This window comes from Urocampus carinirostris, chromosome 5 (genome assembly GCF_059441175.1).
Source record: "Urocampus carinirostris isolate Australia breed hairy pipefish chromosome 5, RoL_Ucar_1.0, whole genome shotgun sequence".
Taxonomy (NCBI): Eukaryota; Metazoa; Chordata; class Actinopteri; order Syngnathiformes; family Syngnathidae; genus Urocampus; species Urocampus carinirostris.
Window position 1 is genome coordinate 13,097,157 of NC_142353.1, and position 26,944 is coordinate 13,124,100.

The 26,944-nt window shown below is 39.8% G+C and overlaps 1 protein-coding gene across 1 annotated transcript in view; it reads right to left on the reverse strand.

The window, feature by feature from the left end:
- antxr1a (ANTXR cell adhesion molecule 1a) overlaps window positions 1-26,944 on the reverse strand; it is a 42,180-nt gene that overhangs the window by 7,994 nt on the left and 7,242 nt on the right. Inside the window, exons 6-17 of the mRNA XM_088335798.1 lie at window positions 25,648-25,727; window positions 25,189-25,257; window positions 23,774-23,854; window positions 23,137-23,197; window positions 22,955-23,053; window positions 20,785-20,854; window positions 20,633-20,711; window positions 18,844-18,939; window positions 17,057-17,095; window positions 15,119-15,214; window positions 14,879-15,046; window positions 13,650-13,730 (exon numbers count right to left, since the gene is read on the reverse strand). Coding sequence (XP_088191924.1) covers window positions 13,650-13,730; window positions 14,879-15,046; window positions 15,119-15,214; window positions 17,057-17,095; window positions 18,844-18,939; window positions 20,633-20,711; window positions 20,785-20,854; window positions 22,955-23,053; window positions 23,137-23,197; window positions 23,774-23,854; window positions 25,189-25,257; window positions 25,648-25,727 — 1,019 coding nt within the window. The remainder of the gene's footprint in view (window positions 1-13,649; window positions 13,731-14,878; window positions 15,047-15,118; window positions 15,215-17,056; window positions 17,096-18,843; window positions 18,940-20,632; window positions 20,712-20,784; window positions 20,855-22,954; window positions 23,054-23,136; window positions 23,198-23,773; window positions 23,855-25,188; window positions 25,258-25,647; window positions 25,728-26,944) is intronic.

Consider the following 26,944-nt stretch of genomic DNA (forward strand, 5'->3'; position numbering starts at 1 on the left):
TGACATGATTTATAGTCTTCTCAGGAAATACTTTAGCTGTACCAAGTACTCTGCTGTCCCTTTAGCTGACTTTTATTCAACTTTGCCCAAAGACCAGGAAGACCCCTATGACTACTGGCTGAGACTAAACAGAGCAGCTGACCTTGCCTCTGAGTGCTTGAGAGAGCAGGGCAAAACATTTGACAACCCTGAAATAGAGGTTACTCGCATGTTTATTAGGAACTGCCCATGCAAGGAACTGGCACTCACTTACAGATCAAAAACCATCGAAAAGTGGTCAGCATGTGAGGTACTAGAGGTGCTGAATGAATACCACGCTGAGAAGAGCTACAAAGCAGATTCCCTACAACAACCTGCGAATAGAGCGGAAATTGCCGTACACAAAGCTGAGGTGAACCATGGTCCAACCATCGTGCACGAGCCACCTCAGACTTCGAGCCCACAGTATGTCTCTCTAACGGACGTTATTAGTATGTTGGAGAAAGTTCTGAGACGTGTTACCTCGAACCAGTTTCAAGAGAGAGGGGGAGCTCCAACCAGGCGACCTGGAGCCAGAATAAATGGTTTCACTGCCAAGCCATGTATCATTTGCAAAGAAGTCGAACACAGTGCTCTCTCTCATTGCCGAGACAAAAACCTTTGCTTTCACTGCCATGCCCCAGGGCATTCTCGACGTGATTGTCCAGTGACGAAAGTTGTCCCGCTGCCTCAGGGAAACTAACTGATCTGCGCTTAGGGGAGAACAGTGCAGATCAACTGAGTATACCTCCCACCACTAATGTGAAGCCTGACATGCAAGACAATAAATCAATTTATGAGTTGTATAGCAACAAGATACCTCCATCGAAGAAGCTGATCTTTCAGGGGTTTCAGAGAATAGCGGAGACTGACGAACTGTTTTACACACCTGTACTTGTGCAAGAAGGCCCCACTTTCAGAGCGCTGTTGGACAGCGGGTCGATGGCTTGTACAGTAAGTGAGGACACAGCTAAGTACCTCCTGCAGCAATTCCCTGATATGATGAGTTACACGGCCGATGATTATGTCATTGTAGGCTGCGGTGGACACCAAGTTTCTCCCAGAGATATGTACGACATTCACGTCACAGTTTACGGGTGCCAAATGATAATACCAGTAATGGTGGTGCCAGGCCAGACAGAACAGATGATCCTTGGCAGCAATGCCATCAAATATATTTTGACTCAATTGAAAAGTACTGATGGCTATTGGAGATTAGTTTCCACTCCTGACAACGGTCTGTCCGATAACCACAGTCAATTCCTGTCAATGCTTTCCAACACAGAGAGATGGAGAGGTGATTGCATTCCAGACAAGGTAGGGACAGTAAAGATCAAGAGTTGCGTGACGCTGAATCCACGGACCGAGTACGTTATTTGGGGCAAGTTACCTGAGTTGGCCGGGGCATCAGCGGGCAGCACAGTGGTCGTTGAGCCAACCCAATCTAAGGCTGCGCCCAGACAAGTCCTTGTCGGACGAGTTGTTACTCCACTCTGGGGAGATGGATGGGTGCCTGTTAAAGTCTTTAATCCCACGGACAGAGTTGTGGTGCTGAGAAGAAACAGGAAAATTGCAGATGTGTCTTCTTGTATCGCAGCGGAAGACCTGCCCAATGCAGAGGAGGTCAAGTGCAACGTGCAGAGTGTACAGAGCAAAGAGGTCCGACCCAGGTCAGAAGAGGACATGATGCGTGCATTGGAAGCTCTGGGACTGCAAGACATTGACCTGAAGTCATGTGAGGTTTCGCTGCAGTGTAAAGACAAGCTCCTTCATATCATCGAACAATTCGAGTCAATCTTTTCTCGCCATAAGATGGACTGTGGAGAGGCCAAAGAGTTTGTACATCGTATCCACCTTGTTGATGATAAGCCGTTCCGTCTACCCTACAGACGTATACCACCAAGTCAGTATGAAAAACTGCGGACGACTCTGAACGAGATGGAAGAGAAAGGAATTATTCAGAAGTCGACTAGCGACTATGCATCTGCGCTTGTTCTCATATGGAAGCGGAATGGAGAACTAAGGGTATGTACTGATTTCAGAAGGCTTAATGCAAGAACCATAAAGGATGCCTACCCACTACCGCATCAAGCTGATGCTTTGGCCGCACTTGGGGGAAATGCCTTTTTCTCCACAATGGATCTGACGTCAGGCTACTACAATGTCCCCTTGCACCCTGACGACAAAAAGTACACGGCATTCTCCTCACCATTCGGCCTTCACGAGTACAACCGGCTCCCTCAGGGACTTTGCAACAGCCCAGCAACATTTATGAGGATGATGATGTCAAGATTTGGTGATCAGAATTTCATGAGCCTATTATGTTACCTCGACGATCTGATGGTGTTTGCCCCCACAGAGGAAGTTGCACTCCAACGCCTGCAGATGGTGTTTACTCGCCTTAAGGAACACAACCTCAAGCTCGCACCCAAAAAGTGTTTTTTCCTCAGGCGGACTGTGAAATTTCTTGGGCATGTCATCAGTGAGGATGGAATTCGGACTGACCCCGAGAAAGTGAGAGCGATAAATGACGTACAAGTCGCTGATCTAATGGAGTCGGATGGCAAGACGCCATGCCCTAGTAAAATCAGATCTTTTCTAGGCATGGTGATGTATTTCCAAAGCTTCATTGAAGCATGTTCTGCGAAGGCAAAACCTCTGTTCAGGCTCACATATGAATCTGGTGACAAGCATAAGCGCAAAAGAGCCCACAAGAAAAGTCAAGTGAAGCTGACGCCTGCAGATTGGTCCGATGCATGCCAGAACGCCTTTGAAACACTGAAGCACGACCTCGTGACAGGTGTCACTCTGGCCCACCCAGATTTTGATGCGCCGTTTATTCTGGCTGTCGACGCATCCTTTGATGGGATTGGAGCAGTCCTGTCACAGCTGCCACCTGGTGGAAAAGTAGCCAGACCAGTCGCCTTTGCAAGTAAGACGCTCTCTCGCTCCCAGCTCAACTACCCTGCACACAGGCTCGAATTTCTTGCCTTGAAATGGGCGGTATGTGATAAATTCAGCCATTGGTTGAAAGGAAGACACTTTACCACGTGGACCGACAATAACCCACTTACATACATTTTGACCAAACCAAGACTTGATGCGTGTGAACAGCGGTGGGTAGCGAAGCTAGCTGCATACAATTTTGACCTGAAGTACATTCCCGGCCCAAAGAACATCGTAGCCGACGCTCTGAGCCGTGAGCCATTTGTACGGTCATGTGTGGGTCATCGCCTTGTTACCGAGCCCTATACTTCGCTCTTGGACCAAGTCAACAGGGTGAACAACAGTACTGTGCAAGAGGTGTTCAGAGTATCCAACAATTGTCACGCTGTTGTAGACGAGAGTGCTGGGACATCAGACGAGTCAGTAAAAAGGGCAATTCCATCAGGCTCCAATGGTTCTGTGACATCAGAAGAGGTTGCTGCTGTCTTCAGTGCTCAGTCCACTGGTGGCGTGGGTCAAGTGCTGGGAACAGATGCCAACTTTAATCTTCTGCAGAAGGGAGATCAGTCAACGGCACTCCCACAGAGTCAGCTTGTTGGTTTACAAGAACAGGACAACACAATAAGCAGAACCATGTACTTTGTGCATAGACACAAGAGACCTACCAGGCGTGAGAGAGCTGTCGAGTCGCCTAGTGTGATGAAACTACTGAAGCATTGGAGCAGACTCACCATACAGAATGGCATGCTCTACAAAATAAGGAAAGATCCTCACATGGCCAAGAAAATCTTCCAGTTTGTGGTGCCTGATTCATTGAAACAGAAAGTCCTTCAAGGTTTACATGACTCAGCAGGTCACCAAGGCCAGAACCGTACTTTGTCTCTGGTGAGGCAACGATTCTTCTGGAATGGCATGGAACGTGATGTTGTGAATTATGTCAAACCCTGTCAGCGCTGTGTAGTAGGGAAAACACCGGAACCACACAACCGTGCACCACTCAAGAACATAGTCACCTCTGAGCCTATGGAGTTGGTCTGTATAGACTTTTGGACTGCTGAGCAAGAGAACAAGTCTGTAGATGTCCTGGTCGTAACTGATCATTTCTCCAAGATGGCGCACGCCTTCCCTTGCAGAAATCAAACCGCCAAACAAGTTGCTCGCCGTCTGTGGCAGGATTTCTTCCTTGTCTATGGTTTCCCACGGCGTATCCACTCTGATCAGGGAGCTAATTTTGAGAGCAAACTGATCAAAGAGCTTCTAGAGATGGCAGGGGTGCAGAAATCCCATACCACTCCGTACCACCCCATGGGAAATGGTATCGCAGAACGATTCAACCGAACATTGGGAGATATGATCAGAACCCTTCCCCCTCAGCCCAAAGCAAAGTGGCCACAAATGCTGCAGCAGCTCACATTCTGCTATAACTGCACAGAGCATGAGACAACAGGGTTTGCACCGTTTTACCTAGTGTTTGGTAGGATCCCTCGTCTCCCTGTCGATGTCATGTTTCAACATGCTAATACCAATGATGCTGTTGTCAGCTACTCTGACTTTGTACGCCATCTGAAGAAAGATCTACATGAAGCTGCTCAAATTGTACAGAGGAATACTCTCAGAGAACAGACTCGTCATGCCAAGCTGTACAACCGTAGGGCCAAAGGATCACCTCTCGTCGTGGGAGACCGGGTGTTGATCGCCAACAGAGGTGCCCCGGGGAAACGCAAAGTTGCAGATAAGTGGGAGTCAACCCCGTATGAAGTCATATCAGTCAAGCCTGATCTCAATGTCTACAGAGTCAAGGATTGTCTGACGGGCAAAGAGAAGGTAGTTCACAGGAATTTGCTGCTCTCTGTTAGCTTCTTGCCCTGTGAGGATGATCTGGCCAGCGAATCTGAACACTCAGAGTCTGACGCTGCTATGCATGGAAGTGATGTATGCCCTGATTTACCTGACGCGGTTGAAGACAGTGATGTCCGTACAGTAAACTGGGTGATACAGGCAGGTGAAGAGCAAGTTCATCCAGAGGTAGAGGATAACTCACTAGACAGCAGATCTGATGCCCAGTCCGACTCTCGCAGTGTTGATACATCCATTCGAGGAAGTCAGCACATCCCCGAACAAGATGTTGACCATACTTCAAGTGACAATACGGAAAGCCCATCACAGTGCTCTGAAAACATGATCCCTTTGGGTATGGGTCTCCCAGACGAGACCCCATTGAACACTGACCATCTGGACGCAGACTCCCCTGATACTGACTGTTTAGACTTGACTGCCCCAGACCTTCAAGCTCAGGTTATTTGCGCTCAACCTAACCGTTATGGTCTTAGGGTCCGCCAGTCCATCAGGCCTCCTAGTCGTCTTATTTGTCAGATGAATGACCATGTGGTAGGTGACAATCCTCTGTCCGCAATATCTGCAAGTTCCTAGTTTAAGTTCAGTAGAGATGCACTTTCAGTTTGAGTAACAAAGCTTGAGTAAGAAACAAGAATTGTGCCTATGTGAGCACTTACAACTACAGGAACAATGTTTGATATTTCAGAGATGTAACAGGCATCTTTGAGTCTGTGCTTAGTTAGGAGTTTGATCGCCTCCTTTCTTTTCACACTCCTTTTTGGGAGAGTTTTAGAACTGACATGCACTTCAGTTTGTTCCATGTAATACTGTACCAGTTTTCGTGTCCTCTTTTTCATCAGTATTTGCCTTTTTGGCATGTGATTTTTTTTTCTGTTTAGTGTAGCACTCCCATATTTAGCAGAATTTCAGGGGGGTGTATGTAACGGGTGTAATAATAACTTTTATTTTATTGAAATTCCTGCTAAAATATGTGTATAGTTTTTGGTAAATGTCCTGCAATGCTGAGTCCAACAGTGCCATCTGCTGGTATGGGGTGGGGTTTGGCTTCTAACATGTGACCAGGAGGCGGGGTTTTGTCAGTTTTACCAGAGTACTACAAAGGTAAGACATATCTTTTGGTGCTCCACAAAATAAGTTAATTTTAAACTTTATAACCCCAGCTGAGAAATCTCTCACCATGCATAGTAATGTGATTGATATTGTCAAGCTGTTTAGGTTTATTTTCGTTTTGTTTCTGTTTTACTAAATATTAATTCCCCTTGTAGAGATCAAAGAGATCAGACCCAGCAGAAAAAGCTAATGTTGTGACTCATCCATTTGCAGGTAAATTGTACCCATTTTTATACTCATTATTGTTTTTATTCCTATTTTTCATATACATTAAAAAAAGGATGATGTTGGTTAAAATTCAGAGTAAAGAAAAACATGTTGAATTCATTGTAAACGTTAAAAATCCACTATACGATCTCTTGTTAAAAGTATCTTGTTAAAATGCAAAGATTTATAAATGTATTGTGATATTCTAAAATGTATTTTCTGTAAAGTGAAAAGACAGCTCTTTGATATGCTTTGTTGTCAGTTTTACCAGAGTACTACAAAGAGATCAAAGAGATCAGACCCAGCAGAAAAAGCTAATGTTGTGACTCATCCATTTGCAGAACTGTAATAATAAAAACCTCATCATCCAGTCCAGCGTGAATGTGGATCTTTGGTGGGACACGTACAACGCGGTTACACATGTTTTTAGAATATGTGAGAGGAACCTGGAGTGCCCAGAGGAAACCCACGCAAACACGGTGAGAACACGCAAACTACCCACAAGAAGGCTGGTAGCTGGATTTGAACCTGTGACCTCAGAACTGTGCCGCGGACATGCTAACCACTCAGCTGCCGTGCCGCCCTCCATTATCTTTTATGATGGAAAATTTGAAGTACATGCAATTGAGAGCAAGTGTAACTTTGCTGGAAACAAGCTTGACTACAATATAGTTTAATTTTCAACCCCTGTTTGTATGTTTTTCCAAAATTCCAAAACTTGGTAGACTTCATGATTGAATGCTTGAACATTAGATTTAATAACAGGAATGTTTTTATTAGTGGAGTTCCGTGTGTGTGTGTTTTGTGTGTGTGTGTGTGTGTGTTACGACTACGCAATAATTTTTAAAGCTCTCGGGATAAAATGTTCAAAGAGCAAATTATGACAGGCCTCCCCTAAGAGAAAACATTACTGAGCGAATTTTCAAGTCAAAAAACCTTCCAAAAGATTTAATAATGATAAATGGAATCTTAGTGCCGGTTGCATAACACGACCATTTCTACCATCAACTACCGGTAGGTACTTTTTGTTTGCTCAATGAGATCTGCAGACGTAAATGTGAATGGTTTAAGGATGTTTTTTTGCAAAGTATATTCTCGAGTTTTTTTTGCATTTTTGGTATTATATATTTAGTGATGCACTATAACAGTTTATTCCTACAGATAACTGATAAAATCCTGCCTCTGAGGGACAGGTACAAATGCTTATAAAGCCCATCTATCCATCCATCCTTCCATCCATTATCTGCACCGCTTATCCTCAGTAGGGTCGCGGGGGTGCCGGAGCCCATCTCAGCTATCTTCGGGCAGTGGGCAGGGGACACCCTGAACTGGTTGCCAGCCAGTCTCAGGGCACACAGAGACAGACAACTCAATCATTCACAACTAGGGAAAATTTAAATCAGCCAATTTACCTGACATGCAAGTTTTTGAAATGTGGGAGGAAACCGGAGTGCCCGGAGGAAACCCAGGCAAGCACAGGGGAAAAAACATGCAAACTCCGCACAGGAAGGCTGGTAGCTGGATTTGAACCCATGACCTCAGAACTGTGCCGCACATGCGCTAACCACCGCGCTGCCGTGCTGCCCGCTTATAAAGCCCACTACTCTTTATTTAAAGTTTATACTGCATTTGGAAAAAAAGAAAAATACGCACAAAATTGATTTTCAAATGTGTTAATACTTGTTTACAATCACATCATATTACACAGCTCGGGAAACATGTGTCAGAAAGTAGTCCTGGAGAAACTAAAGTGTGACTTTATAAATAAATCCAAGAATCAATCAAGCAATCAGGCAATCAATCAGTACTGTGTTCATTAGTAATACCTATAATGACTATAATAGCCAGACTTGGTTATGACCACCATAATACTGACATATATACATATTGCAGAAAGTGCTTCTGTATACGATTATGGGTGTGTTGATTATCTGAAAATACACAACTTCTAATCATGTCAGAACCAGAACAAATGGTAGACCCAAACGCGTAACATTTCACACAAAAGTCCATTAGGATATCGAGGAAGTCAGGTGCGAGAAAACAAACGCTAGCGATCCGGACAGGAGGAGTAAGCAGCTGCGGAAGGGAGTGGATTTGCCAGGGCGGGAGATCGGTACGTCAAATGGCCAAAACGGGTCAATAGCCGGAGCGGGAGATCAGAGCGTGGTCGGTGGGCAAAAACGGGTCAACAGCTGAAGCGGGAGATCAGAGCGTTATCGATGGGCAAAAACGGGTCAATAGCCGGAGACGATCAGAATCAGGAGCAGACGAGTTGGATACGGATGAAGACGGGACAGACGGAAGTCAGAGTCAAAGTGCTTGCCGTGCAAATGCGGAGATTTGCTGACAGACCGACAAGGAGTGACTGGAGCACCGAGTTTGAATAGGAGCGGAATCAATCAGGCAACGAGCAGCAGCTGGGGTCAAACGAGCGGGTACAGGTGAGGGCAATGAGTAATCATGACAAATCATTATACAAGTTCTCCAATACCGAAAAAGAAGTCTAAGTTCTACTACTACTACAAAGAAAAACACAATACATTATAGTGAAGAGTATAAAGGCTGATTGAATATAATAGCTGGGTTCAAAGTAGCCAACATTTTTGTTTTCCAATGTTTTCTAAATTTCTACAACAGATACTTGAGATTCTTTCCTCTGCCAAATCAGGAAATCAGCATCAGTTTCTCTCTATCAAGTCAGGTTGGTCTGCTAAATTGGTTTGAAAAAAATCAGAGGGTAAGACAAAATTCATTCCATTTTTTGTGGCATTATCAGCTCTTTTTTGTCAATACACATCATCCTACATCGTCTTAACTAAAGTTTTTAGGAAAAAAAAAATTCTAATAAAATATATTGATTACCTGATGGGAGTATGTATTATTGTAAACTGAATGTTGGACACCGGTAAAGGTTACATAAACCTAAACTGAATGTTGCTGACCATATTGGACTAGCGTGTGAGACGTCATCCACTCCGCTGTGGCTAAACTACAACAAAGCACCCCGAGGGCATCCTGTTAATCTGTTAATAAACAACAAAGGAGACTGTTGGGGATGAATGAAGTATCTATCTATCTATCTATCTATCTATTTATCTAAACTTTTGTTCTATAAGTTTCCACACAAGCATACATGTGAACAAAAACATCCAAAAAAAGTGGCCATTTATCAAAAAATTGTCCTTAGTGAGCACAATCACTATGATTTTTTGATTCACCCCAGATCTACTAAAAGAGAAAAACACAGAGAATACATTTCTTATTGATCTTTGTTATCGAGTCAATATTTTTCTATAGGTTTGATAATCGTGAAACGGTATCTACCTTAGTGTTCCTTGGATTTTATATATAGAGGGCTCCGCGCTTTGTGCTAAAAATAGTAACACGGCTTCGTGCCGCCATCTTGGAAGTCTGTCGATTACAAGCGGTGATAGCGAGAGGAGCAAATATTTATTCAGTTTGTCTATTTATTTACTCAACTAGCTTCGTTTGTGTACGGATTTTGTCCATCAACACTATGGAAAACTATGTGGAGAGTTTAGACAAGCAAGCACGCGAGCGGTACGCTGCGAAGTTGCATTTTATTGGAAAATTGGATCCCTACAAAATTAAAAACAAGGACTGGAAGTCTGATCCCGATTTGTTGCCGTGTGTGACTTACATCGAACTTGTTAACTATCTTATTTTCCACCCAAGTCCCTTTTGTGAACTGAAGGATTTTCAAAATTACAAAACTATGGAAGCTTACGACAGATTTGTGTCTGGTTGGGTTCGGGATGTGTCTGTGCACACAGTATTTAACCTAGCCATACTTGAATGGTGTCGACAGATGTACATGAAGTACACATGTCCCATAACCTTTTTAAAATTTATTTCTACATCATAAATAATTCAATTTACCTGTCAGAAAGTGGTCAGAACAAACACGAACACAGTCAAGCTTTGGCAAATTCGACCGGTTGATAGCTGCCAGCCACATTCGTCTTCGCCGTTCACTTTTCTCCTGAGCTTCAATCCCCTGATTGTAAACACACTTCGGAAGTCTAAAGAAGCCCTTCCCACCCTTTTCCCCTCGGCTACAACAGCCAACAATAACGCACGTATTCGGCATTACAATGTAGAATCTAACTGGTTCGCTGAACAATAACAATGAAGTGAAAAGCTTTGTGGACTTCCAAAACGGCCGCCAGCAGTGCATTGTGGGTAAATCTTAAGACCTCGAAGCACTCTATAGATAGATATATAGATAGAGATAGATAGATTTAAAGATAGAGATAGATGGATAAAAGGGTCGAGATAGATATAGAGACATAGATATATAGATAGATATAGAAAGATAAATATAGAGAGATATAGAGAGATATAGAGAGATAGATAGAATGATAGAGAGAGATATAGATATAGAGATGGATAGAGAGCTAGATAGATGTAGAGATAGAAAGAGAGATAGAGAGATAGAGAGATAGAGAGATAGAGAGATAGATAGATAGATAGATAGATAGATAGATAGATAGATAGATAGATAGATAGATAGAGTGGAGAAGAGGACGACGAGGTGAGCGGAGAAGATGAGGTAAAATTTTGGACTATTTGATAAAGTTTCAGGAGCGAGCAGAGAGAGTGGGAAAGGTGAGATGGCACAACATTCATTTGGACAGGTAACTTAAAATTAGTTTTACCTGGTTATATCAGTATCAGAAATTATTTTCCCCCCATTTTATTAACACTCCACTTATTGAAACATAAATATTTTGTTTGTTTGTTGTACATGATTCAATTGTTTGTTTGTTTGTACATGATTCAGATTGAATCGTTTCTTGTACATGATTCAATTGTTTGTTTGTACATGATTCAAATTGAATCGTTTCTCCGGCGCCGTCACGAATGGCAGCCACTCCAGCAGCTCCCGTGTTATTTTCGATTGTTCTCAGTTATTTTCGATTGTTCTCAGCTTAGGGATGCTGCTGGAAAAGTGAATTTCCCTTCGGGGATGAATAAAGTATCTATCTATCTATCTATCTATCTATCTATCTAGATAGATAGATAGATAGATAGATAGATAGATAGATAGATAGATAGATAGATAGATAGATAGATAGATAGATAGATAGATAGATAGATAGATAGAGGGATAGATAGATAGATATGCATACTTGTATGCATGCAAACGAAAACAGCAAAAAAAAGCATTTTTACCCCTTTAAACTCTCCTTGTGGGATAACTGAGCAACACTTGAGATGAAGCAATGACTCACATTGTTCCATTCTCCCAGTTGGACTTGAGTGTAAACACAGCTGTGTGCCACCTGACACAGTTTTGTGAAAATAATCAAACAGATGGTATACATATAGTCCATGTGTATGTAAAGGCCTTTATAAAGCCCAGCCTGGGTTAAAAAGCCGGTCCAATGTTTCATGGCTGCTTTACAAGTTGGCTAAACTGTCAAAATTGTAAATGTGCCAAAATGTTTAACACCATCTCTAAAGAGTTATAAATGTTTTTTAATGCAACTATGCCTCCTAAAGTGTGGCTACAGTGTGAATTGAAGCACTGAAAGGATTTCTGCCAAAGTCATCAGAGGACAAAGCCTTGTGTTATTTCTCAATGGATGTTTGTGCGGGTGGGAGGAGAGGGAGATAAGAGCAATGTCAACTATTGGCAGTAAACATACAATCCTGAAGGGTGGATTCTGAATAAATGATTAAAAAATGCAAAAAAATAAGAAAATATTATAGAAGTCAGTAAGCATATGCTGTAATATGGTGAGCATTTTTATAGTTAAACCTTAAAATAGGTCATTGAATGTGATTCCTATAGTATTCGTAGTTGCTCCTTTAAATTGCACGTCGAGAATTCACAAAGTTTACTGTTATGGTTTTGATCGCACAGTTGTCTGTTTTAAGAAGCAAGATTTGTCTTTTTCCTGTAATGATTTGAGCAGACATCTCTCCCTTGACATGAATTTGCACTGCAGTCGGACGTCAGACTCCCTGTTAACTCCCTGTTTACCAATCGTTCAACCGTGAGGTGCTCCCAAACGAAACGTTTCTCAAATTGGGGTCAATCGTTCCATGGAGGCCCACACATTTTTTTGCAATGCTGTAAACAGAGATAGAGAATCTAGGTCCAGAAAATGAAATCGGGATACAGATTGCCTTGGGCTACAAACACTTAAACTCTAGCTCGTTTACCTGTGGATTAAAGGGACACTGTGTGATATTAGACCATAGTGCAACTGAAAACGAGTGCTACAAAGCACAAGGAATAACACAAACTAATTATTATTTGTTTTTTTCCCAGCCTTTCACAAAGTTTTTGGTGGTATCCTAAGTAGCAAGATGGCTGACAATGATGTCAGCTCCCGCAAGGTGAGCCTTAAGAAATAAACAATAAATACATATTTCTCTACCTATGAGTTTTTAATCAATACGCTATTATATAAACATCATTTTAGATTTTATCTCATCATCACACAATTTTTACTGTTTTGGTTGAGCTCTTTCCCATAATGCCCTATGAGCACTATGAGTAAAACTAGTGTGACGATGAGATAAAATGCAATGCCGTTTCCACTGTTATCACTAATCCTCAAAGCCTGTTGGTTAGGATTCAGCGCTTTCACCTCTGAGATCCAGATTTGATTCCCATTGCATCCAATGCTGAGCAAATGGTACCACATTATACAACGTTGTTTTGGCTAAACTCTTTCCCATAATGTTCATTACAACATTGTACCACATGGCTCTGTGAATAAAAGTAGAATGATGATGAGATAAATTGCAATTTATTTCCCCCTAATCCCAGTAGCCTAGTGGTTGGGATTTGGTGCTCTCACCCCTGCAATCCACGTTTGATTCCCGTTGCAACCAAATCTGAGCAAATCAGGATAGCAATATTCAGCGACTGATCATACGTTGCTCAATTGCAGCAATATACAACCATGAAGTGTGCGTTCTTAAGGCAATGTTTTCTTTTTTTTCTCTGTGGCCCAGCACTAGATGAACTAAAGCCCACTTCCGGTGTGCAGCCCAGGGAATGCCGACCACTGGTTTCAATACGAAACACTTTTGTTGTTACCGTAGTAAATAGACAGCCTCGGGATATTTGATTAGGAGATTTTTTTGTATTTACATCATGTGTTGAGAGGATTGTTTTTCACTCATATTTTACAGATATAGTACTTATCCATATGCCTTGGCTAGACTAGTTGGTGCTCGTGAGAAAAAAATATTTTTAGGAAAAACTTTTTACTTACACTTTTAGCCACTTTACTGTGAATATGATAGATTGTCAATATGCATTTTTAGTTTGGGCCCAATTAAAATGTGTTATCTATTTAATACAAATATGTTAGCCTTTTTATGCGAATGATGTAAATTGATAGGGAGCGGAATGAAAAAAAGAATTCTCCACCCAATGGTAGCAGGTACATTAAACTGAGTAACCACCTTCTGACCTTCCACCAACAGAATGAGTTTAGTTTTTCTTTTTTGTGTGGTAATCTTACCTTATCGCCAGGATGCGGTCTCATGACAGACACACGATTGTAAGCTTTTCTCAAAAGAGCCCACAATGCATCCAGCTTGCTCTACAGAAATCAAAGAGGTAAAATGTGAATATTCGTGAAACAGATGTTGAAGTGTTATAACAGAGTTACGCGCTACTAAACGGCCACTAAACATATCAAGCCCAGTCTACATCCAACAACACTATGCATCTTCTCTTCCATGTTTTAACGGAACGCATGCCCTAAGGATTAAGGGAGGCAACACAGCTGTTTTCCCTTAAAAAAATTCTTGTCATGCAGCCCAACTCACTGGAGATCAGTTCAACAGGAGCCTGGTCTCTATTAACATCTCATGCTGGCTCGGAAAGAGGTTAAATCAATGCTGGTATTGCTGTGTCGAAGCAGTAGATCTACTTGTACATACCAGGTTTAGATGTTTTTTTCTGGTCACAAATAGTTTTTTATGTTCCCACTTAACATTAATAAAACATGAGATGGGGCCTTAAAAAAATCCAGCCCGACCCGACCTAGGCCTGCAGGTAATACAGCCCGACCAAACCCAAGCCCAACCAATCAACCGGATTTGCAGGACTGAGCCCGGATCAAACCCAAAATTTTATTTTTTATTTGTGAGCAGGGCTTCTCTCTTGCTGAGTGTTTCATTAATTATTCATCTGTAATTATTCTTTGTTTAGTTTTCTTAGTGGAGGATCCGCGCGGGCGGTAGACCCCGTCCCCCTTTTGCGCAACGCAGTTGTGGACGGGGACACGCCAAGCCTGCGGGCACGCCAAGCCGAGTGCGCGACGCGGAATGTATTGCTCAAAAAGGGGAAAAATTGTGAGGACTCAGGAGGAAGAGAGGTGATTATGATAACAAATGAAACCTGTCTTTTGTAACAAAATCTAAGTTAAATGAGACCGTGTAAACATTTACATCTTTTATATTTCTGTGTCTGCAGAGGTTAGTTGCATAAACCAACAACTTTCCATCATGGACGTCATCTTTTTAAGGGTTGACTAGAACATTTTTAAGTCCGTCCGTCATTTTGACAGTTGAAAGTTGGGCCATAAAACACAGCATCAGTACGTCCTTAAGAATCTAGAGCGGTACTTTAACCCTGGAGTAGGCATTTTTAGAGGAAAAGAGCAGTAGTCTAAACCATAATGCTTTAGTGTTGGTGAGTATGCCATGTTTAAGAACGTTTTGAGCAAAGTCTCCATTCTGTTACCTGTATGGGAGAGTACCACTTGTGGGATCCAAGGGGTTTGTGCATGCCATTGTTGAGAATCCGCGTGGGGGACTGCTCATACTCATGCTCAGGCATCTTCACTTTTGCATTTTTGGCCTTCTCCAGCTTTGCTCCCTCCTCAGTGGAGCCTTTCTCACCCCAGCGGACCTGGAAAACCACTTGGATTTTCAATGAACTGACCAAGTCCCAAGTCGGAGATACTTGAAACTCTGTTCTCACCTCCATCCGTTTGATTCCCCCAACACCTCGTCCACCGTAATACGAAGCATCGACAGTGGGCCATTTCTTCTTTGGTGTGTCATCGTCCTCATCGTCCTATAGGGATGTCAAAGAAATGAGAGGATTTATAGCCGCCGAACCATTTCATTGTTGGGAACTTAAGCTTACTGATATGTCTCCGTCGCTATGGTTACTTTTGGCTGCCGTGTTAAACTGAATTGCATCATACCAGGTGTTGAATACATTTTAATTAGATATTTTATTCACAATAACAGTACGTGTCAGTATGATACTATGCAGTTTCTAAACTAGGCCAAAAAAAATGATTTGAATGATAAACACATTATGTAGTTTTGCGTAATTGAAAGGTATGGTTTGTACTGTATTTTATCCACTGGCAATTGTTATTGACTAACATCAGAGTTGTTTAGGGCTTAGGTGCTTACCAGTCCTGACTTTATTAATGTTCCACAGATACAGTTTTTTTTAAATTGTTTGGGAATTGTGTTTTTTGGGGTGGGGCTGCCCTCCAAGGATAGAAGTCTTGTGCAGCCCTTTCTCAAGGTTTTCTTCATTTTCCTCATGCAGAAATGTTTGAGTTTTTCCTGCCCTCGTATAGATTTTTGATCAGGGATAGTTTGAAGGTAGTCTGTAGTCCATACTGTTCTTTAAGACTTGCACGTAAGACTCTATTAACGGGTGTTTTTTAAAGCAGTCTTCTATGTAAGCTTAAGAAGGCCACATTTTGCTAATTTTATTTTTTATTTACTGAGAAAAATCTGGAAAAAGTTAGAAGGTAGTAAAACATTTTTTGTTTTGGTTTTTAAGTACTATTTTCTTTATTTTTCTTAAAAAAACAAGATCAAATAGTCTGTGGTTTGCAATAATCTGTGGTCTGTGCAGCCCTTTGAGACTCTTTGTAATCAAGGGCTATACAAATAAACATGACTTGACAAAGCTTGAAAAACAGGTTAAAAATAAAATGAAATCCTAAATTACAGTGATGATATTGATAATCTAAGATTAAAAAACATGGAACCTGGAAACAATATTTTAACATTATTGATAGACTGTGCGTCTAGAGATCATTTATTGAAAAAGAAAGTGTCTTGGTTCAAAAAGGTTAAGAACCACGGAATATGTCAAGCACAGGATTACAACAAAAGGAGTCATTCTTCTGAAATAAAAATCATCATGGAAAAGACGTTTTGAAATTAGATTGGACTTTGTTAAATGTGTTAATTAAATTTGTTTTGGATTTTTAATTAATGATTTTCCCGGATTTCAAGTACAAATTTCAAAATAATTATATACAATTTTTAAGAAAATTTTATTTTTATTTATTTTGGGGCACTTTGGGGCTTCCATACTTCGAGTGTAGTTTCTTTAGCCATCTATAATTTTATTTTATTTTTTTTAATTTAATTTACAACTTTTGGCTTCCACACTTGGAGTGTCTTTCCTCTATCCATCCTTGCTTTTCTCTGTCGGTGTGTGATCGTTGACAGCTCCAAGGAAAATAAAGAGTGCCAAGAGGAAAATCTTATGATGTTAATTACTTGTAATATGTTGACCATCTGGCCTATCATCTATCTATCATGTTGTCAAATCTGGACAAGCATACCACGTGATTGGTGTCAGGAATAAGCAGTATAATCAGTGTAAATACATGCAGTTGGATATTTCTGGTCGATTGATTGGGTATACAATACTGTGAGATTGAAACTATAAATTGAATTCAGTTATAAAAGTGGGATGGGTTGGAAATGTCTGAATTCCACTGTTAATACTGGAGGGCGTTCACACGCGATGCATTTGAGAGACGGGTGTGGAATTTCATTTCAGGGGTGAGAGAGAATGAGAGCGCTTGCTCGTTGAGGTTAAAAATATCAGAATAAACTTAATAACAGATAGAGTGTGATAGCGTGGCGCTCGTACCGAACTCTCCTCCGCAGTTGGTGGCGGCTCATGGATAATCTGAGAAGGGATAAAACCAAAGAGAGAATCGACCATTACACATCAGATAAAGTCATGGGTTCTTGTTGAAAAAGTTGTTGTCTCTGCCCTTGGTTTCGACTTAGATGAGCAACAGACTGACCTAGACATCTGCTTTAAGTTCCCATATTATTCTCGGCGCAATAATGCTGTGTCTTATTTAGATTGTTATATTTTTCTGCAAGACTGAATGTACGCAGATTTTAGTTTGCTTCAGCTGTCATGTTGATTATAAATTAAACAAAGAGGGGGAATGAAATGCAATGCATGACCCTGAGTTTTCTCATTTGTGATTTTCCTCCATCTTTTTCCAAACCCCAACGCAAGACTGACCCTCCTCTCCTTGGTAACCCGGGCTGGGTTTTCTAAACAGACATGCATGGACTTCAGGCGCCATGAAATACACAGGAAAAAAAGAGAGTCGAAGAATTGTGTTCTAAAAATGGACACGTTGGTCTGGTTGTTTCCAGCTGTGGTAATAATCGATAGACCGAGTTTGACTATGAGGAGATAATTTGTTGCAATTCTGACGCCAGCAGAGATGCGGTGACTTGTCTCATGCGTACCTATCACATTGACCAGACCTTCTGACAGCTTCAATAGTCACTTGATTTTATTTAAATGCTATACCATAATTGTCATCAGTCCTAGCCAAACAAAGCATTCAAATTATTCAGTGATGGTTAGGGTTGGGCCATAAGTAAGGGCGCTTTATTTGCATTGCTCTTTTCGCAGACATAATGTCACAAAGTGCTTAACATTAAAAAAGTGCGTTGAAAATACAATAAATGTTTGTTTGTTTTTTTAACTAAAAAGCACATTTAATAAAGTAAGTTCTTAGTTGTTTGTGAATGTAATTCAAAGTTGTTATCCATCTTTTGATTATACAGTTTTATTAAGACTATGTTGAACGAGACGTCATTGCTTTTTTCACATACCGTGCCATACCGTATTACTCTAACACTTTTGAAACTAATGGTTGTTAAGTCGGAGGTCTCGACACCTTATTTTCTTCAAACCGATACACGTATTTTGAGTCGATACCACGTACGGATAAAATAAAATTGTTTTAACTTAAAAAATGACTGATATTTTGATAGAAATAAATTTCAATCCTCTCCAAAACATTTTACCTAAAAATAGAATTTTAAGTTTTCTGATTGTTACATTTACAGCCTATACAGAAATCATTACAGAACTTAATTGACTTGAAAAGCGCTATATAAATGCAGACCATTTACCATTTAACTTTAAAAACGGCTTATGTCTATCAACACCGATGCAAATATCTGGTATCAGTACTCGCCCATACCTAAAAGAATATATCATAGATCAAACAGGGGAAAAACATTACAATGAAGAGATTAGATATCGGGAAAAAAATGTTCACAGGGGAAAATCCAGTTTTACTGGTAGTTTTTACAAAATCAAAATCATTGGGGCTGATCACAGTCAGTTTAAAAAAAGAATAGATCACCGATTAGCAATCGAGATGAGGCAATAATAATTTATAAATAATGCTATATATATATGTTGTTTATTGTTGACTTTTAATTATCAGAATAATTAAACTACAGCCAATGCTATGAGTCCAAAGGCGCTTTTACGTGTACATAAACTTGAAAGTCTTACTATTGCTAGGTTATCAGAAAACTTGAGCGTTGGTTAAAAAAGCATGCTACTATATAACAAAAGGGATTGACTTCTAATTCCTGAACGGATGTACTCACCACAGTGCAGCATAGTGGCCAAAACCACCACAAAAGAGCCAAGATGAGGAGCAGCATGAGGATGAGCAGAGTGATGGCCAAAATGGTCCCATCAGACTGTGAAATATAAACACAGAGTCACACTATGTAGAAATTTATTGCCAAAAGATGGAGCCCTTTTATGTTTTGCTCTTTCACTGAATCACGTCGATTGGACAGTAATTTTAAAGACCAACATATAATTTATTTGTCATGAGCAGGGAAAATACAGTAAATATTGCCTGCATTGTTACTAGAATTTTATGACCACAAAATTAAAGGCAAGCTCCGTTGGTGGCAGCAATATTCCATCTATTCTAGACTTGACATAAATCTAAACAAACATGCACATGGTTGACTGAAGAGGTCCAGATGCACTTCAGGTTGAATGTAGCTAGATCAAGCCGCAGTCTATCACTATGTCTGTGACAAGAGTTGGTACATTGTAGCGAGCATATGGTCACCAGTCAGACATACTTAGGTGAGATGGAATACACAATCGTTTGGTGTCCGAATGGCGCATTTGTTGTATTAGTTATTCATTGTGCAGAGTGATAGATAGATAGATAGATAGATAGATAGATAGATAGATAGATAGATAGATAGATAGATAGATAGATAGATAGATAGATAGATAGATAGATAGATAGATAGATAGATAGATAGATAGATAGATAGATAGATAGATAGATAGATAGATAGATAGATAGATAGATAGATAGATAGATAGATAGATAGATAGATAGATAGATAGATAGGCCTATGTCACAGTAAAACACTTGAGAAACACCACTTTGACACAATGAAAGGTAGTCTGTGTAAGGCTTATATAGCAGTGTAAATTTATGTTTCCCTTCAAAAAATAACCATTAGTAGCTAAACCCCTGGTATCAAAAGTGAGTACACTTTAAAGTAAAAGTTCCAGAAGTTCAATATTCTGTGTGGCCAATATGATTTTGCGGAACCATCTTAAACCTCCTGGCAATGGATTACACCAGAACCTCACAAATTGCCACTGGAATGCTTTTCCACTCCCCCATGACAACATGGAGCTAGGGGATATTCCAGATCTTGTGTTTTTCCACCTTCCACCTGAGGATGCCCCAAAAATTGGATTTATATCTGGAGACATGCTTGGCAAGTTCATCCCCTTTACCCTTAGCCTGTGTTTTGGGGGTCATTGTCAGGCTGGAACATTGCCCTGTGACCTAGTTTTTGGAGGGAGGGGATCATACCATGCTCCAGTATTTCACAGTACATGCATGGGTTCATATTTTCCCCCATGAAATGCAACTCCCCAACTGCAGTTGCACTCATGCAGTCGCAAACCATGACACTCCCAACACCATGCTTGACTTTAGGCACGACACAAACATGTCTGTACTCCTTGCCTTCTTGCCGGGACACATACATAAAACCTTCAAAATCTTATTTGTCTTCTAGTGTTTGAATTATCCCATTGTGGGAGGGGATGTAAAGGCTTTTCCAATATCCAGACCAGCTCAGTGGCCTTGTGGCTGAATGTCTTCCCTGGAGAGGTTATGCCGCCCTGGTCATGAGCACAGAATTTTAACACCAAAGCATCTGCAATATGTCAAACTTTAAAGGTGGAACAAAGCCATCCCAGCCTAAATAGAAATGTATTGCTCACGACTGGTACATTAAAAATCATTTTGATGAGATATTCTGCTGTGTATGCATGTTTTTACATTTGGGCTTGAAGGATTCACATGTTAGTCTTGGACTACTTGTTGATTCACGTTCTACTCACACAGCTCACAGTGGTAATGGTGACTGAACTGGAGATGAAACTGAGTCCTTCATTCATACTGACGTAAAGATTTGCTGCCCTAGAAAAGAAAAGAAAAAAATATGACTTCAATGACATGTCAGTAGTGTTGAAGAAAAATGTAAAAAACTCACATTCCCTCATCCTGAAGAACAGGTGCCTGGCACAATAGATATGTATCCTCTACTATCATAGGTTTTACCACTGGAAACAAAAACAAATTTGAAAGGGTCAGAAAAACAACTTGGTAAGCATAACTAAATATCCCCCTCAGTGACATAAAAGACTACTGGAATGCCAAAAATAGCTCAGAGTATTATCTGAAATTGGTATGTTGTTCACAACAAGGCATCAAAATAAGTGAAAAGGTTGGGCAATAGGAGAAGGATTCTAGGAAGCTTTTCAAAGAAAGTAGTGACTCAGATATTAGTGAGAATTGCACCCCCAAGAAAATCAAAACATGTTTTTGCTAAAGTCCCTAAGAGAAACACCTCAACAAAACTGAAAGCTTTTGTTTTTTGAGGCGAATCTAGGTCATGTCTGTTTTTTGTGGGTTTTTAGGAAAGCGGCTCCAACAAGCAGTATGGCCAAGACGCTATGTTTATTCTGGCATGGGGAGAGCATACCCAAGAACTGAGGAAATCAACATGAGAGTCACATGAACCATGGCTGATTCACGCTTAAAAAAAGAATGGGTTGCATGATGGCCATGATGTTGCTCCATGATAGAAACCCAGCCAAATCTTGACTTGACTATGATCTCCTTCAAAGTTCATCTCGACATCCAGAGTGCTTTCTTTTCCCATTAAGGAGGGATCAATCAGACTTAAACGATTCTTAAAAACAACTACACAAATCCAGGCGAGAGCATACACAATTGAATTCACTCAAGTCTGCATTAACTATCTTTAAAAGAATATCCATGCTTTGCTCCCAGTTAACATTTCACTAGGGAAATTCAGTTTCATTAAATATTAATTAACGTTGTATGAAAAGTATTTAAGGATTCATATTCTGTTGAATTAAATGTTTAAAGCGTTTGCCCATTTCAAAATGCAGATTCCTCCCTAAAAATACAGTCAACGACGTGATTCACTCAAATCACCCATTTGTGATAATTCCGGCACATTCTTGTTCCCTTTTCCATCTTGTGAAAACATCTGGTTGCATACCATGCATTTGTACGAACAACTCTGCGAACCTTTTAATGAGTATAGTGATACAATTAGCGTTTATCAAGTCAAAATCACTTGAAAAACATATTTTTAAATATCTGGAATAAAACTGACAAAAGAAAACATACAGGGTTTTTTTCTCCGTTTTCTTTAATTGTTTGAAAGTTCCTGTGTGTTTGGTCTTTGAACCCTACACAAGTCTAATGCGAGGATCAATAGTATTACTTTGCTTGGGTGAGGCATGGTTTTCATGAATAAGGCCCGCTACTTCTTGGTAAAAATCACCTAAATTAAAATGACTTTTATTTATGAGACAAAAATAATTGCTATTTTGTTAAAGGTAATTTGTTTCTTTAATGCCTTGAATTGATTAGGATAGGGCTTAAAATCTCATGATAGTTCTCCTTTAGGCACTTTGAGATTTGATTTTAACATTTAAAATATAGAACAAAATCATCACTGAGTGGAACACAAACATCTACTAATGCTGATGAGTTTCGGAAGGGAATTTTGGAACTCAGACATTTAACAATGTTGGCCTAAATTTACAGCAAGTTGATACAAGTTAATGTGTCCTGTAACCTGACTAAGATTCGAATAATTTTAATTCTACAGCTTTGTAGTTGTGTAACATTTAACAACATTTTTTTTATTATTGTGGAATTATTCTGTCAAGTTGAGATAAGTTAGTTTTAGAGGACAACAGTTATTTACCAGATGGCCCAATTTAGCAGAAGCATTTGATCTTTCTTGTAAACTGGACCCAAACCTCCCGCAGAGATGTGGTCTGCACAGGAGGAAGTTGTTTCCTCAACTATTTAATATATCTACTAGCAAAGACTCTGGGAAAAGTGCTTGTTAGCCTAAAGGCTTTCTAAACACTTAGTTTCATGTGTGGGATTGGTTGTCATCTGTACAGGCTGTGATTCCACTAAAACGTGTAGACTCAAATAAAATGTCTTTGATCATACAGGTTTACACTTAATGGTGCATTTTTAATTGAACTTCACCAACATATAATGATTTCCTTATATTAACCTACACAAGTATCTGTAGCTTGTAAGTAAATATAAAATATGACAGTATTAACCGAGTCAGGAACTTCTTAGAAGAATAATAACTGACTCACTTTTGGTAAGTGTGTCGTTAATGCGAAAGCTGCACAGGACCTTGTCAACATTGCGGGCATGAAGGAATCCATTTCCTCTCACTACCACCTGGAATGACTCTGATGGAGGAAAAAGAAAAAACACAATGTCAATTCAATAGGTTTATGAAGCTCAGCCTGAAGGGTGAATTCTGCTTCCCCACCTCCTGCGCAGATACTCGATGGTTCGGCTGCCAGAATCTCAATGCATGACTTTTTCAAGATCTAAAGAAATGAATGGAGAGGAAATCATGAATATGATTTACAAGGAGAGAATATTGATGTAGTCGTCAGTGTTTTGAAACTCCTTTTTTTGAAATAGTTTTTATTATAGTAATCTAAAGCTTCCTTTCTAGACATGATGATTGTACTCCAACAGTTTTGCCTTTTCCTTAAATCTACAAGAACATGCTTCCTCCAATTCAAATTCCTTTGAAATGTGCTGCAGATGAAAAGCCTAACCAATTAAAAGGCATGCCTGTTGTCACAAAACAAAGTTTTTTTATTTCCTGAAAACAGTGAGGTCACTAGAGATCCAGTTACCTATTTGATCCTGTTCGGCCAAACTTGATCAAAAGCAGCAAAGTCGAAGGAATTATTCCCGGAATTGTGTTAAGGCAATGCAAACACTAAAAGATGGCCTTACGGTCCTTTAAGTCCGGTCTGCTCTCTGATGATTATAACTATGAGATCATAGGGTGAAAGTATTATATTTCAAGGTGATTTCCTGTGGGCCATTGGCGTGACCTAACTTATTTCCACACAGGTGTTCGTTTGTCTGGACAAGAGCGGCCTACTTACAGAATCAATGACCCCTTGTAAGGCCTCAAATCCGTCATTGACTGGGAATACGTGGTCCTTGCTGTCTGCAATTTTCGCCAGCTGAAATTGTAAGAAATTAGAAACACAAGTGAGCCATTTACTGTAGTACCTTCCTAGTCACAATGCACATAATATGCGTTTTGTGGAAATATACTGGAATCAGAATCCTTTGGGAGCAATTTTAGTGTAATGTCTTTTCTGACTTGGTTTTAATGCTAAATGTCTGTCCTGAGACAATGACAACATTTTTTACAAAACTAAAATGTTTATCCCATAGAGTATGTTCCCTATTTTAAGCATAATTTTATTTAGCATAATTTTTACTTAATTCTGTATGGGAAAACTAATTATCTAAGTAAGCAAAATTAATGGATGCCTATGGCAGTTCACTTTATGGATTGTATTTTACTCACATGAGAAAAATAAGACTTTAAAATGAAAAAAATTATCTGTAATTGTACTTGTTTATTTTATTTAGGGTTCTTATCATCTTGCCAGAAAATCATGAACACGATACGTGATCTAGCAACCGGTATATATTTAGTTTTGTATTTCAATTGTTAATCCATGGCAGATTTAATTGGCCAATAAAACCCCATTTATACACATTCAAACATAAAAACAAAGATAAAGATGTTCAAACATAGACCAACCTGCTCAATATGAGCAAAATATTGACCCATTTACACAACTTATTTTTAACTTTTAAAACTTATGAGGGCTTTAATATTATCATACAAATGTTCTTCCTTTAATTCACATTTTTATTGGTTTTAGTGTTAAAGGGCCAACATTTAAAAGTGTTTATATTTTGTTGCTCAGTCAGGCTCTAACTATTTTTGATACAACATACCTGTTAACTTATACATTTTTCCCATATTTCAGAACTTTTTTGATCAATTTAAATTGTGTAAGCCTTATAACAATTTTTGTACAGGAAAAAAAAGTACATCCAATCTCAACTTGTCCATTTTGGCTTCATTCCGGATTGTCTCGGTCACTGATAGCGGACACCACCATCATTGCAGATCGTGAATATTGTCTCGGTATTCTTCGTAGTATGTCTTGTTGTGAGTAGATAGGTGCTACGTTGTGTTTGTATGGTTTATTATCACTTAATAAGGAGAATTGCAATAATCAATAAGGGGAGCAATTTGGTGAGCAATACTTTTACATACAAATTTTAGTGTTGCTGTTATTAAGCACAACCATTGCTTGGCTTCAACCTTAAAAAATGTTTAAATAAATGTGAGTGGTTTATTGTGGGAATGTAGTTGATGGGTTTTTGGTAATACAGCAGTGACTGCAAAAGTAGATTGATTCTGCGGCAAATATATCAGAAATACTGTATTTTATTGTTCAAGATTTATGGACCGAAAGTAGTAAAAAGCCACCTGAGTCTCGTTGAAGTCCTTCACCCCAACGCAGTAAACGGTGGCCCCGAGGCTCCGGGAACGATTTGCCTGTCAGGTTAGGAACAATGAAAGACGTAAATAAGAAAACATTCCTTACAGCACATGGAATAAATTACATGATAGGACTTTGCAAAATAAAGCTACACGTCTTTGCATTGTGTTTTCCAGCTTAGACATACAACCAGCAAGGCAATATTGAATAATAAATCAGGGCTTCAATGTGCAGTAGAGTTATTTCCCTGGCTATCCAAAAATGTCTGCGCACTCACAACAAAGTTCAACACATCTCACCTGCACACATGGCTCTTACAGAAGCTCTCACAGAGCAGTAAACAGCAGGATGATCAAAGCGGTTATGTGGCGCCGTTTAATTAGGTTAGTGGCGCAAAGTTCACCTGCTTTTAGTTAGTGCGGAGGAAGGATTTTTGTCTCACCGACCTCTCGCTCCGCATAGTAGAAGAGATCTTCATGCAGCTCTCCGTCTGTCAGAGCTATAATAACACTGGCTGTGCGATAACCTGCAAAGGTAAAGCATGTGATGAGAACCCGCCATAGTAAATTCATAATCTGTGGTGTATCTATTATTTGTCACAGTTGTGGCCCAAAATGTAGACGTGATTATTAGTCACTTGAAGCCACGCTATAATACTCAATCAGCCAAACACACTTATTAGAAGGACTCCAAGCATTTATATTCCTTATTACACTATATCGTGATTTTCTATAGTAGTAGTAGTAGTAGTAGTAGTTGCAGGCTAGAGCTCTTGTTGGTGACAGGAATGAGTGGAGAGGTGTTGTAAAAGGATAGTGGGATGTTTAGACGCGTTCTAAGGGATGGGCAGGGCACCTGTATGATGCGGCAGGGGTAAACCGGTTAAAGCTGTCAGGCCCTGCTGTTGAACAGAAGAGTGTGTTGTGTGACCCTGACCCGAGTGACATGGCCGCTTTCTTGTGTCCCGTTTCATCTGGAGGGACGAAAGCATGACCAACTTGGTTGCCGAGGTGATTAACTTGTTTGGGTGTTTGGGCATTTGGGTTGGCCATGGTCCAAAAAATTTTGTGTGTGGTTTTTTCAACATTTTCCCTTTTTTTCTTTTCTTTGTTTTTGTGTATGTAGAGATAGATGTAAGATTGACAGTAATAGTACTACTAGTATAACATGGTCGTGTCTCCTGTCTACAGTAATGTACATGAGGCATCGGAGAGTTCAGCTATTTTTAGTGTCAGGATGAGTATAGGCTGTCGTGATTGTACAGGCTTCTGAATTTAGTGAATATTGTGAGTTTTGTTTTGATTCTGCCTCTGAGAGGATCTTGATTTATTCTCGTATTATACACCTGAAATTATTCTGTTTTCGTTTTCACTGTACATTACTTTTCTTTAAACTTTATTTAATTGTAGTTTAGTGAATAATATAAAATTGCTGTTACTTTTTTTTTTTTTGAAGTGATTTTGTCCACTTTTATTAAAACATATCAAATGAGATAAAGGTCCTGAACAATAGTTTATTTCTTTTAAAATTCAAGTCATGGGGATTTATATAGTTATTCATAGCAATGAAATGTGTATTTTGTGCATGTGGAAAATTAAAGATTACTGACAGAGCCATAAGAAAAAAAAAAGTTTTATTTATCTCATCATATTGGAATATATGTTTTAGCTTTTCAGTAGGTTCAATAGATTATTTTTATCTGGCCCTTCTATCTTTCTGAATTTGACACCCCTGATTTATAGC